General features: G+C 39.6%; 1 protein-coding gene across 1 annotated transcript in view; it reads right to left on the bottom strand.

Moving 5' to 3' along the window:
- Positions 1-2279: 2279 nt before the first annotated feature.
- Positions 2280-14655, bottom strand: part of LOC129747833 (serine-enriched protein) — a 38629-nt gene continuing 26253 nt past the window's right edge. Inside the window, exons 5-8 of the mRNA XM_055742193.1 lie at positions 3578-3711; positions 2961-3482; positions 2714-2889; positions 2280-2648 (exon numbers count right to left, since the gene is read on the bottom strand). Of these exons, the coding sequence (XP_055598168.1) occupies positions 2420-2648; positions 2714-2889; positions 2961-3482; positions 3578-3711 (1061 nt within the window). The 3' untranslated portion in view covers positions 2280-2419. The remainder of the gene's footprint in view (positions 2649-2713; positions 2890-2960; positions 3483-3577; positions 3712-14655) is intronic.

The raw sequence follows: 14655 nt of genomic DNA on the forward strand, positions 1-14655 counted from the left end.
TACTATGAGGGTTATCCCGAGCACCTCTAATCATTCATTCGGACATAAGATGGACGCTTTCCATCATATGATCCACAGAATGAATTCGATTCCTCTCTCAAAAGAAGGGAAAGAAAAGGAACTTCAATATATCTTCCAAACGGCCAATTAACTCCAATTCAAAACGAGTTTCAACGGAGATCGATGGAGTTTAATAGCTTCAATGCTCTTGAATTACGATCCAAGTTAACAAAATTTGATATTGAATTGGTTTTTAGTAGTTCCAATAATCAATTGAAATCCATTTTAGGATCAATAAAAGATCCGGTGGAACTTCTATATAGATCCGGTGTGTACAAGATCAGTTGTTCTGACTGTGATAAGGTATACATTGGGCAAACAAAAAGGAAGTTAATCGATAGATTCGAAGAACATTTGGCAATTGCCAAATCAGATTCGAAGAAAAAAGTTCTTCCTTCACAGATTCCTAGATCTTCAGTAGCTTTACACATCTGTGAAACAGGTCATTTGATCGATCAAGAAAATATTTCTTTACTTCGATCGTTGAACAGTAATTCGCTGAAGTTAGATGTAGCGGAAAGTATTGAAATTTTCAATCAAAATTCAGCTAATCTGTTGAACGGAGACAACGGACCAGGTCATAGTTGGCTGTTCAAATTCTTAGGTAAGAAGAAATATAATTTACCTGACAACGCCCAAAATAGGGCGGGTAACAATAATAATCTACCTGGCAACACCCAGAAAAGGGTAGGTAGGCCCAAGAAACTGACAACGGCACATTTGCCGAGCATTCGAAGATAAGGACAGTTAGTTTATATCTTGAAAAGTCTCAAAAAAAAAAAACCCTCAGCACAAAAAAGAGAAAACTGCTGTGATGATATCCAATAACAAAATTTAATCATTTTTTCTCCTTTAAAAACCATTCTTTTTCTTGATTTATTGGGTAACAGGCTGTTACTACAGCTTTTTCATATGAAATTAATTCGCTTTTGTTTTGCTTAAACAAATGAAAATATGGTAATTTGCAGTTAAAAAAAAGTTGCTGGATTTCATACCAAGACAAGTGTTGTTTGACATCATTTCGAGTTGTAATGTGTCATGTGTACAAGTATTTATATGGCGGAAAAAAATATTATCATGGTATTAACATGGGAAGGTATTTGGGTACGAGATATGTTTCTATGATTGTTACAAACCATTTTGCATTGCAGTGGGAAGAAAAGAGGGACAAAGGGAGTTCCATATAAACTGCGTTGTATAGCTTGAAAACTTATGAACCAATCAAGGCTTCCGTAACAGTTTGTTGCTATAAATAAATCGAGAATTTATCAAGCAAAAGGAAGAGATGTTGATGGCGTACGAATAATTTGAGGCCCTCCCTTATTTCTTGGTGGAGTCGGAAAGAAGAAGGCAAGACTTTATTCGTATTATATTTGGCTTAATTTGACAACTTTTCAGACACATAAAGCGAAATGTTACGTCATTCAGATCCTAAAAATGATTTTATAATAGTTTGTGAGCACTTTTTGCATTGGGAAAGTGAAAGGGCTGGAAGTCATTGAAACATACATTTTGACATCATTATAAATTCTATGAACTTTATAAAAACAGTAAAATTTCATGTCTTGAAAACAAAATTTAGAGATAAACTTTAAGGAAATATTATTAAATCATCTTTGTACTGTAATTTGAAACTTGCAGCTCTCTTTTTAACGCGTTTGCTTTTAAATTATGTTGGAATTTGGTTTGAAATGCTGCTTGAGAAATAAAACTAAATTTCAATTATTTTAACAAATTTAATTTATTTTGGAAGGTGTAGCAAAGCACACCGGGTGAGCTAGCTGGTTATAAAATTGAGGTTATAAAATGGGATGAAAAAAGGCAGTTTTGGGATTCTTTTTGTGATATTTTTGTCAAATTCAGATTAAAGTGCTCATTAAGTGGAACTAACATGTTGTATAAGCTCACTCAAAATTAAGCGAAAAAAAATATTTGCTGGCCTTAAGTTAGCGGACTAATTAGCGTGTTTTGTGCCAGACACTGGTTTCAACATTTAACACAGTTCCTCATAATGGTTCAAAAGTTTAGAAAACTGACAAATTTTCATGCATTTTCTATTACAAAACCCTTTATCCAGGGATGATTCATCCTACAAGATCTCTGAAAAATGAAAAAGAAATTCAAAACCCTTTCTCTAATGACAAACGCCATAAGCAAAGACATGACTTAAAACTTTTATTTGTATTTAACTTATTTTTAATTATTGCATAAACTTTCCTGTAATGCTCAAACATTTCACGGTACATCCTTAAAGCTAACGCTATTCAACTCTTTTGCATAGGTTTTAAACTAATGAAAGTTTTTAACACGCATAGAGAACTTTACACTTACTAAAGAAAAAAAAATCTCAAATCAACCTTCACGGGTACCGCTCATGTTTCATCTTCATTCCTGTGGGGCCATTGTTAGAAGGAGCCAACGTAAACACCTCGTAGTCGGCGATGGAGAAGTTGTAATCCCCGAAAAGGGTCCCGAAGGCAGCATTTGGCCCATCGTACGAGTGCGGAAAGTTTGAGTACGATTCCACGTTGACGTTGCAGTTATTCGAAATAAGCAAATCAGCACCGGCACCGAAGATAGGACCACATCTGTCAAAAGATAATTCAATTTTAGACATCTTCAGAAAAACTAGAATTTTTTTTTATAGGCTTACTCTGGATGGTAGCAAATGGCGTAAGGTTTCTTAACAATATCGAATTTCATCGGAGGACCATTTGAGTAGTTTAGAGCAAACAGGAATGCTTTCTCGGAGTGAATGTAACCTCCTTTCCGATTAGTTTTGGCGAAAGCCACGTCAGTGTAGCCGCCGCTTATAGCACCTTGATTACTCTGAAAACAGTTACAAATAAGGTGAATCTCTGTTTAAAGATATTTTGTTCACATTAAATATCCATTCTTACCACAGCAACGATGAACAGAGGAGCAATTCCGTCACAATGTCGATGGAAAGAAGCAGCAGAAAATCCGTTGGTTGAAGCTCGGTAAACTAGCCGCCAAGTTTGCTTCGACGCTCCGTACCAGCCATTAAGCGTTCCTTGCATATGAATTTTGTCATTCTTCAATATCGTTGATCCATGGTACAAATTCAGCATCAATCGGGGCTGCAACCTTTTGTCGTTTTCGGCTAGCGGTCCTGCCGAAACTGGAGCTGCCGCAGCCGGTAATTTGTTGGAGTGTAAAGCTGCCCTCCGATACCGTTCCAGAGATAGTTCAATAGGAACCGCCCCCGTTGGTTCGACTTCTTCCGCAAAAACTTGACTATCGATTAGGAAAAGCCGCACATGGGATATAACCGGTGCCAACTGTTGACAGACTCGTTGCCGCTCTTCCTCGGTCCAGTGGGCAGTTGGTTGCGTAACACCGGCCTGGTTTTTGGCCCATGCAAGTACACAACGCCAGACGTCTTCCTCTTCGAGACCGAGCTGAAAATAAATTATTTTAAACCGTAATATAAAATTGAGGATTTTAATGCCAAAGAATGTTAAGATGACATCGCATATTTAGAAAGCAAACTTACGTTATCGTACGAGATGACCTGGATCAGCCCCTCCTTAGTGAGATTTAAGAATGCGTTCGTCTTGACGCATTCTGATGCGTTCTCAGCAATATACGTGATGCATTTTTCCAGAAAAGGTGGTGCCAGTTTGGCCCCTGAAGATAAATTTGAAAATCGAAATTCTTCATTTGTTCATAATACTGAAATTAGGGTGGGATACTTGATCCCAATTTTCTGATTTCATCATATCGGTTTGATGAAAAAATTTAGCTACCTTCTGGCTTTCAAATACTCTGATAGCGTGCAATTTCATGTTTATAAATCCGAAAGTTAGAACTAGAGTAGAATGAGGATACTTGATTACTTGGGATACTAGGATACCTTCGCTATATCTCAGAATCGTAGTATCTTACAAAGATCAAATCGGCTGGCTGCGACCAGACCGAACTGATCGCCATGAGAAAATTTATAAACTGCAGATTTTGAAACCCATATCATTCTTATGTGAGACCGAAAAAAAACTTAAACAATTCATTGGTATGTGTTTCTTGAATTAAAAACTATTGATTCTGGTCGTTGAGTTCAACAGATTTCGCCTGTAGTTGAAAATATGTGTGCATTAAGCTCAAGTGACTCGAAAAAAATGCTGATGGCGTTCAGTCTGGTCTGGTTAAATCCCGACCAAATGTTCTAGAAAAATGTGCAAAATAGAACAAAACAACAATGCTTTGAAAATTGGAATTTTTGATTTATTGAACTTTGTTTGAAAATTTTAACAAAATGTGACTTGACTTGACTTACCAAGTTTTCAAAGTAATAGTCAACTCTCAATTTTTTTCAAGTATTTTAAAATGAATGTTATGGGTTCAATTGATTCCCAGATTCCAAAAAGATATATTTTTCTTCTGAATGGATTTTGATTATTCCTAAGCTCGAGATTATTAATATTTGTCCAATGAATGATATTTATCCAGTAATTTAAACCTGTTAATAAGGACTCAAAACACTGTTTTATCTAAAAATAAGAGTATAGCGCCTTTAAGTATGCAACGACAATTGTTTGTTTGTTTAATGATCCCGCGCCGATCCTCCGGTGCTTAAGGCCGTGGTAAAAGACCTCTACTGTTGACGATCCGGAGCCAGCGTCTTCACCTGGTCCCAGTCAAGATTTTCGTCGACAGTTCGGATTTCAGCGGCTAGGCTTCGCCGCCACGAGTTTCTGGGCCTGCCTCTTCTTCGATGACCTTCTGGATTCCAATCTAGCGCCTCTCTGCAAATCTCGTTTTCATCTTTTCGCAGCGTGTGCCCAATCCATCTCCACTTACGTTCCCGAATCTCGATTTCTAGCGCCCTTTGATGACACCGGCGATGTAGTGCCGCATTCGAGATCCAGTTGCCATGCCACCAAGCGCGGATGATATTCCGCAGGTAGCGGTTTACAAATACTTTCAGTTTTCGCGTCGTCACCGCATATGTGCACCAAGTTTCGCACCCGTACAACAATACGGATTTGACGTTTGAGTTGAAGATTCGGATTTTCGTTCGTAGAGAGATCTGGCGGAACCGCCAGATGTTTCGGAGACTCGCAAACGCAAATCGGGCCTTTCTGATCCGGGTTTCGATGTCTTTCCTGGTACCACCATCAGGCGTTATCTGGCTACCAAGATACTGGAAGCACTCCACTTTCTCAACTTGTTGCCCAGCTACCATGAAACTGGAGGGATTTCCTGTGTAGATCTCCATCGACTTGGTCTTTCCGACATTGACTTTGAGACCTGCTGCCTTGGAACTTTCGGTGAGGTCGTCGAGTTTGCTCTGCATATCCGGTTGCGTTTGGGCGAGCAAAACAATATCGTCAGCCAAGTCAAGGTCGTTCAGATGCTCCATTGTTGAAGGATTCCACGGCAATCCTCGGTTCGGTGCACATTCGATCGATCCAGTCAGAATCTCATCCATTACGATGAGAAAAAGCAGCGGTGACAAAATACATCCTTGTCTCACTCCAGCAGTCACCGGAATTAGTTCGGACAAGACACCGTCGTGCAAGACCTTGCACGAAAATGCCTCGTATTGTGCTTCGATGAGATGGACTAGTTTCTCTGGGACCCCTCGTCGCCTTGAGCCGCCCACATGTTTTCATGGTTAAGTCGGTCGAATGCTTTTTCGGAATCAACGAACACCAGCAGAAGAGAGTCCTGGAGTTCGTTGATTTGTTCCAGTATGATTCGTAGCGTTGTGATGTGGTCCACACATGATCGTCCGGATCGGAATCCAGCTTGTTGCCGTCGGAGTGTAGCGTCGATTTTCTCCTGCATCCTGTTAAGGATCACATTGCAGAGTACTTTGAGGGTTGTACAGATCAACGTTATGCCTCGCCAGTTACCGCACTCTGTCAGGTCTCCTTTCTTCGGGACCTTTACGAGGATACCCTGCATCCAGTTGGCCGGGAATGTTGCAGTATCCCAGATGTCAGCGAAAAGACGGTGCAACATTTGTGCTGATGGGGCAGGGTCGGCTTTCAGCATTTCAGCAGGGATGCAATCGATCCCAGGTGCTTTGTTGGATTTCATGTTTTTGATTGCCGCTTCTATTTCAGCCAGCGAGGGCGCTTCCGAGTTGACGCCATTTATGCGACTTACTGTTGGCGCTTCAAGCTGCGGGTTCTGTTGGCCATCGCTATTCGTGACTCGGAAGAGTTGTTCGAAGTGCTCAGTCCATCCAGTCCAGTCCAGTTTGAGCTGATCTGTTCGATCGGTCAATAACTGACCTGCTCGGTCTTTCAGCGGAATTCTTGCATTAGTCCTTGCACCACTGAGGCGGCGAGAAATGTCATAAAATAATCGGATATCTCCATTGGCGGCGGCTCTTTCCCCCTCTTCGGCTAGGGAGTTTGTCCAGGCTCTCTTGTCTCGTCTACAAGCTCGTTTAACTGCCTTTTCCAGCTCCGCATATCGTAAGCGGGCGGCTGCTTTGGCTGACCCGGTACATGCCTGCTCAATTCCGACTTTCGCCTTTCTCCGATCATCGACCATCCTCCAAGTTTCATACGACATCCATTCACTTCTTCTTCCACAAACTTTACCGAGAGTACCATGGCTCGTCGTGATAAAGACATTCTTGATTCCACACCACTGTTCTTCGACTGTTCCGTCTGTCGGCAGCTCCAAGGCTCGGGATTCTAGCTGTTCAACGTATGCCCTTTTCACCTCTGGATTCTCCAACCGGCGGACGTCGTATCGACACTCGACTTTCTCCTCGCGCCGTTGGACACGCGCAACTCTCAGTCGTATCTCGCCAAGGACGAGGTGATGGTCAGATGCAATGTCTGCGCTTCGTTTGTTGCGGACATCAAGAAGGCTCCTTCACCATTTTCGGCTGGTGCAGATGTGGTCAATTTGATTTTCTGTTCGGCCATCTCGAGATACCCAAGTGACCTTATGTGCTGGTCGATGGGGGAAGAGCGATCCACCGATCACCATGTTATTGTTGCCACAAAATTCTACAAACAGCTCTGTCAGCTCGCTCATCTGTCCTAGGCCATGGCGCCCATGATGCGCTCAAGGTCTTGATTGTCGGAGCCAATCTTTGCGTTGAAGTCGCCCAAATGGATTTGAATGTCACCCTTCGGAATTCTCTCTACCACGCTGTTCAGTTGACTGTAAAACTGCTCTTTCTCCTGCAAATCGGCAACGTCAGTTGGCGCATAACACTGGACCATTGTAAGGTTTCTAACCCGTGTTCTAAATCTGGCTACGATTATTCTTTCGTTTATCGGTTCCCATCTAATGAGGGCCGCGTAGGCCTGCGGGCTTAACAGGAAACCAACTCCTCGTTCCCGAGTAGCATGTTCTCCTCGTATGCCAGAGTAAAGCAGGACTTGCCCGGACTGTGTGTTGTGTTCTCCAGTGTTAGGCCAACGGACTTCGCTCAGTCCATTTCAAGCTTGAGGCGGCTAGCTTTTCTAGCAAGTTGAGCCAGCTTGCCTTGTTGAGCAAGGGGTAAAACATTCCAAGTTCCAATTCGTGTCCGTGTTTTCATGCTAAAAGTCGTCGCCAAAGTTCCAGGTCGGTCATTTCTTTCGGATTCCGTAACAATTTCAAATCGGGAGCAGTAGGTTGTTAGCCTAAAGTCCCTATCCCGCGATGGGTCTGCCATCTTGGACTTAGCTGGCGGGAGCCGCATTTCATAAATTCAGCCGTTTGCTGCAAGACAGACGCTGTTTGAGCCGCCCCTGACCTGGAGAACAGACGCTCGGTTGTTGTTGCACGCCGCCCCTGACCTGGGGAACAGACGCGTGCGGCCACCTTCTCAGTCTGCATGCGACCAAAGCATCCACCGGGGTTGGGTACCCGATCTCCGCTTAGGTTACTCGCACCCCAGCCGGCACCGCGGGGAGGTAGAGATAGGAGTTGTGAATAAGAGGTGATATGACTACTATGGGGTCTCGTGTTGCACATTATCCACCGTTTACCAGCACAATACAAATATTGTGTGTAAATACAAATCATTGCTGGAATCCTTTAGTTTTCTTTGTACCAATTCTTACCCAACTAGGCCAAAAAGTCTAAACATTCTAGACCATGTAATATGTAAAATAAAAGATATTGAACGCCTAAAAAATTACACAATACTTACTGATAAAAGTGATCATTCACAAATCTTTACAACTTTGGAAATGAAATCAGAAAGACAAAAAGTGGTCTTGAATAAATATATCACGGATCACACTAAACTTAATAATTTGTTTTCGGAATATTTAAGATCGTACGTCCCAGGAGATAACGTAAATAATGGCATTGAAGAAATAATAGCTACATACAATCGCATATTTAAGCAGTGTACAAAAACAGTATCTAAGCAAATAAGCCTGAAAGGCAGATATTGTCCTTGGATGTCTTTTGACCTATGGGCTCTGATTAAGTTGAAAGATAATTGTTTAAAACGAGTAAAAAAACATCCTAATGATAACAATCTAAAAGAAATGCTTGTGCACATCAACAAAAAACTGCACCATAAAAAGAAAACGTGTAAACGGATGTATTTTGAGAGATTACTAGATGATACTACCCACTCTAAGCTCTGGAAAAACATCAACCAACTCTTGGGTAAATCTAAATCATCGTCACCAATTACAATCAAGGAAGGTGAAGAACTCATTACAGACAAAAAACTTGTTGGCAATAAATTTAACAGATATTTTTCTTCGATTGGATCAGATCTTGCTAAGAAAATACCCGTTGAAACTGAATTTGATGTCTTGTCCAACATCAACCAGGTTCAGAACACAATTTTCTTGCAACCAACGGATGAAAATGAAGTCAAATCAGTCATTACTACCCTTAAAAACAAAAAAAGCTGTGGGCCTGATAGTTTTCCCGTAAGTGTGTTAAAAAATAACAGCATTTTATTCACTCCCATCCTCAAACAGTTTTTTAACTCAATAATTGAATCTGGACGTTACCCAGATTGCCTAAAAACAGCAAAAGTGACTCCTATTTTTAAATCAGGCGATCCAGAAGATGTTAGCAACTATCGACCAATATCAAGTCTCAGCGTATTTAGCAAAGTTTTCGAGAAATTACTAGTAAATAGAATTACAAATTTCCTCAATTGTAACAATGTTCTATATAGTATGCAATACGGGTTTAGAGCAGGCTCAAATACTCTTATTGCAATTTCTGAACTTGTGGATACCATAATTAAAGAAATTGATTCCAAAAATATTGTTGGTGCTTTATTCTTGGACCTGAAAAAGGCGTTTGATACGCTTAATCATGGCATCTTACTGGAAAAATTGAATAAATATGGAATAAGGGGCAAAGCAAATGATATAATTCACAGTTATCTTTCGGATAGGAAACAATATGTAGTTGTTCAAGGAGTAGAGAGTGAAATCAGAAATATTAGTTTAGGCGTCCCACAAGGCAGCAATATAGGGCCACTACTCTTTCTTTTATATACTAATGATCTATGTAAACTTCCACTTTTAGGTACTGCAAGGCTTTTCGCTGATGACACAGCACTTTTCTATACAGGAAAATCTCCGAATGTCATAATCGATAACATGGAGCATGATTTAACATTACTATCCGCATATTTTAACAGCAATTTGCTATCATTAAACTACACAAAAACTAAGTATATGATATTTCGCTCTGAAAGAAACTAATCGTCGATCCATATTCAAAAACAAACTGCTTCAAATGTTTAAAGAAAAAATAAGTCGTTAAACAAGTCGAACAAAGCTAGCTTTTAGTGTAAAGATTTAATGTACGTCCTCGGTGGTCGAGTGGTTAGCGTGGTAAGACGGTAATCGCTGATCCACTGATGGCATGGGTTCGATTCCCATCTCGGTACTGGGTGTTTAAATGTTAATCTTAATTTGTCCACGTCATTTATTCAGTCTGTAAAGCCTAAATCGGCTAAGACGGTGTATGTCTTTTTTAATTCTGTATAATTTTTACTTGAAGTGTTAGTTTTTTTTTAAATTTAGTATAGTTTATTGTATAATTAGTTTAACTTGGTTTCAACATGAATCTCTTCAAAGGAAACTTTTTCCATTGAGATTCATAGTGTAAATTAGTGTAAATAATATTCATCACATTTCCTCGCAATTAATTAAATAATTTTTGTGTTCTCAGCATGAGTAGAATTCTTAATTTTTAGAAATTAATTTTTCTTTTTCAATTGCTGCCAGACGTGCTGAGAACAGTAGCGTCCATTACCAGGGGGCTCAAATGAGCCTTTTGGTGTGGGGGAGTGTGGTGGGCCGCTACAAAAAAAAAGAAATTATGAATTATAGTTGTAGAACAAAATATATTTCAAAAACTACTCTTTAACAATCAACATGAAATGTTTTTTTATTACCTATTTTCGTGATTTAAAACAAAAGAAACAACCACTGATTTAAAAAAAAAATGGATGCCTAAACCAGCCCAAAACATTTTTCAGATTTTTTTTCAATATTGTAACCGTTCAGTTACAAAACCTCTTTGTTTTTTTTAACGGGTACAATTTGCTTTAATTGTTTGTGCTTACTGTCACGATTCTTATTTTGTTTTTCTTTTAATTATTTTTGTATATTTTAATTTTGTTGTTTAAATGATGTAAATCTACAAATGTAAAACACTTATGATGGGGGTGGGGTAAGATAACAGTCCATTCTTAGTGGGTATTCGCCTCGCCTTCGCCGTGATGTCGACTATCGATGAAACATCTCGCCTTCGGCGTAAAGTCGACCATCGATTGGACATCTCGCCTCGCCCCAGATGCGAAAAAGCGAAAAGCCAGAAAGAAGGCGAAAAAGAGCTGTGTCCGGAAAAAGGGCATTCGAGTGCAGGCGTGCGTGTGTTGAACATCACAGGAGCATTTACCGAGTTAATTGTGAAACCGGAAGTGGCTTTTTGAGGGAAAACCTGTAAAAATCCCTAGTATTCTATCCTTGGATTTTCTGAGGACAACACACGCTTCGGCCTAGTAGATACTTGTATCTGCTACGTCTCACAGTAAAAGGAGCATCGAGTTCTCTGGCCTGCGGGCCATAAGCATTAAGGAGAACATTCCTCTCTCGGTTCGGTCACTCTGGCCAGATCCTGGACCGAACCGATTGTGCCAACGAGAGAAGACGCCTGTAGTTACCTGATTCTGCTCCAACCACCAATAGAGCCAGGTAGCGAAACTCGAAGGATCAGCTTCAGCCACGTGTCCCAGCAAGTTATTGAGGCTGCGGACCTATCATCACCCAAGAATACCCACCTGAGGTCACCTACCAGTTGCAACAGACACACCAAGGGTTCGCTACGAGCGGACAACGCAGACGACTTCAACAGCAGCACCAGCAAAATAATAGTACCGGTACGTTACCTAAGAATTCTGTTCCCACACCCACACCCACACTAGAATCAAACACAAATCGCTAAAAATAAAATTTGCAAGTTTAAAGTCTAGTTCTTTTGCAATTAATTTAATAAAGTTTTTCCCTAGTAAAGTTCAGCTTTTTGTATTAATTTATGTGAAAGAATTGTGATAGTATTTTGTGTAAAGTTTGTTCGCGTAGGTCCTCCGATTACCCAGTAGTAAGCCGACTCTGAGACCCAGTTCGAGGAGTTTCTTGCTACTGAGCTAGCTTGACGGGATTTTTATTAGTTACAATTGGCACCCAACTACAACACACGAAAGGTAATTCGAGGATCCGAGTAGCATTAAAAAAATCAGAGATTTTTTGAACTAGCGGCGGGAGAGTACACAATCAATTTTAAATTTTTTAATATTGATTGTGTATGTCCTGTTCATTACTACTTCCGTTCAGAGTTACATAAAAAGTGATTTGTTTAGCTGGAAGAAGTGGCCGAAGTTTAAATTACAAAAAGCAGTTGAATTTCAGTTTAAGATCGAATCTAACTAGTTACCTGTAAACCTAAATGAACCCACACTAAAGGTCTTTGACCAAATAAAACACCAACACAAAAACCACATTTTTATTAAATTCCTATATAACTTTTAATTCTAAGCTCAGCACTGTGATATTTCTATGTTATTTATTGCTTATTAGTGTTGAGTTCCCAAAATCGTGTTTATAATCAGTGTTATTTATTGCTAAATAGTGTTCAAAACCCACGTTTATTTTAACTACTTTTAAATATTCCCTACTTGTGTTAAATTTGCCAATTTGTGTTATTTATTTATTTATTACATAATTTTAGAAAATCTGCCTGTTTTTAATTACTATTTATTAACTAATTGCTACTTATAAGAATTATGAGTCTGAATTGATTTTACTTAGTATCGTCGTAATATTCAAAGTCTGTCTGGATTCAAATAATTCATTTTAATTTTAATTTGTTCTTATTCTTAAATTTCTGATTTTGTTTCGTAAATTCCCAAAAATGAGCTCGCAATTTCTAATGCAATATCGTTTCTTGAATGTGAACCATTTGCTAACGGATGAGATTGAACATGAATTACAAATTAGAAAAATTCCTTTTAAATCCGCTGAATCTCGTGACGCAAAAAGAAGGCGTTTAAGAATCAAAATGAAAGAGCAGCGTGAAAGTAATGATTTTGAAATAATAGAAATAACGAACCCAAATGAATGCGAAAAAGAGTTAGAATTGATTGATGAGAAATTGTCGGCTATTCGAAATCAATTAGAAAACAGAAAAGCAAGGAAGACCGACCTTCCAGTTTATAGAACTCGTTTAATTCATCTTTATGCCCGACTTAAACGATTGAAAAATAATTACAACGCAGAAGGGTTGGAAGTGACTGCATTAAGATTGCTTTCAGATCACTTTACACCCATGTCATCAGATGCCGAGAATAAACAAAGAAATGAAAACTTACTATTTCAAGAACTTACAAAGCTCAGTGTAGACGAGGAAAATGAAAAAGGTAATAGTGAAACAGAATCAGATGAAGAAGAAAATTTAGAAATGGAAAGAAGAAATCGTAGAATAAGAAGAAAATCGAGCACTCCTAAGAAAATTGATGATAAAAATACAGAGGAGTTGTTTAAGAAAATCATTGAAAAAGTTGATAGTTATCTAGAAATGAAATTGAGCAGTCTGGGAAGTGATAAGGCATCGCAGAATTCTTTAAATAATAAAAATAAAGAATCAATTCCCAAGAAAACTGAAATTGTAGAAAAAGAAAGAAGAATCGGTTTTGAGAATCCAGGGTTTGAAATTTATCACCCACAAATGGACTTAGAATCAGAATCGAATAACGAATGGTCAGATGGTAGTTTTAGGAACCGCAATCGCTCGCGTAGGCGTAGTCCACGTCCGGTAGCAGATTGGCGGTTGAAATATGATGGTAGAGACGAAGGAAAAAAATTAAATAAATTTGTCACTGAAGTAGAGTTTATGGCCGAAGCCGAATGCATCAGCAAAAAAGAGTTGTTCCGTGAAGCGATCCACCTCTTTAGTGGCGAGGCTCGAACGTGGTTCATGGAGGGTAGGAATAACCGTGATTTTCGAAATTGGGAAGAACTGGTAACAGAAATGCAAAGGGAATTCCAGCCCCCTGACATGGATTTTGTCTATGAGCAGCAGGCTATGCAACGAAGGCAACGTAGGGGAGAAAAGTTTCAGGAGTACTACAACGCCGTAATTGAAATTTTCAGCTTCATGGCGATTCAACCAAGTGAGCAAAGGCAGTTTGATATTCTGTTCGCCAATATGCGTACAGATTATAAGACACCATTAACAGTCAAAGGGATACGGACTGTAAAATCGCTGAAGCTTTGGGGTAAGAAGTTGGATGCTGTCAATTCATGGATGTATCGCCCGAAGGATCCCGAAATTCCACATAGAGCCAAGGTGCATGAAGTTAGTGTGACCGCTGACAGGAACCAGAAACCTTGGGAAAATCGCCGAAAAAGTTGGGAGCCCTCAATTAATGAGAGAAACCAGAACCGTCCGAGACAGCGCTATGAGCAAAGGTTCGAGAAACAGAAAGAAGATATTCCACAACAAGAATCTAGTAGAAGAAATTTAGAACGCAGGGTAGCAAACTATAAAATCCCAGACAAACTAGTTTGTTTTAATTGTCGTCAAAAGTTCCATCACTTCAAATCTTGTCTGATGGAAAAAGAAATCTTCTGCGAAATTTGCGGTTTTCATGATTTTTCTACTGAAAAATGTCCATTTTGCCAAAAAAACAGACTGCTATCGGCGTAGGAGGGCGTCGAGGGCAGCGTCGAACACCTCCCACAGTTTTTGTTTCGTGTCGACCCGAAATCAGCGAGTTAAAGGTAGAAGTCGTAGGTGATAATCGTCCGTTTGTTGAGGTAGATGTCTTAGGGATAAAAATGTTAGGTTTATTGGATAGTGGAGCACAGGTTTCAGTTCTGGGGTTAGGAAGCGAAAAACTAATTCGTAAGCTAGAATTGAAACTGTGTCATACATCCACAACACTATCGACAGCCGGCGGGCAAAATTTAGGCGTGATTGGATTTGTAAATCTCCCAATCAGGTTTAACAATATCACGAGAATTGTCACAACATTGATTGCACCTTCGATGAAGCGTAGGCTTATCTTGGGCATGAATTTCTGGAAGTTTTTTGAAATCGCTCCAGCTGTGCACAACATAGAAAATT

This window comes from Uranotaenia lowii, chromosome 2 (assembly GCF_029784155.1).
Source record: "Uranotaenia lowii strain MFRU-FL chromosome 2, ASM2978415v1, whole genome shotgun sequence".
NCBI classification, from domain to species: domain Eukaryota; kingdom Metazoa; phylum Arthropoda; class Insecta; order Diptera; family Culicidae; genus Uranotaenia; species Uranotaenia lowii.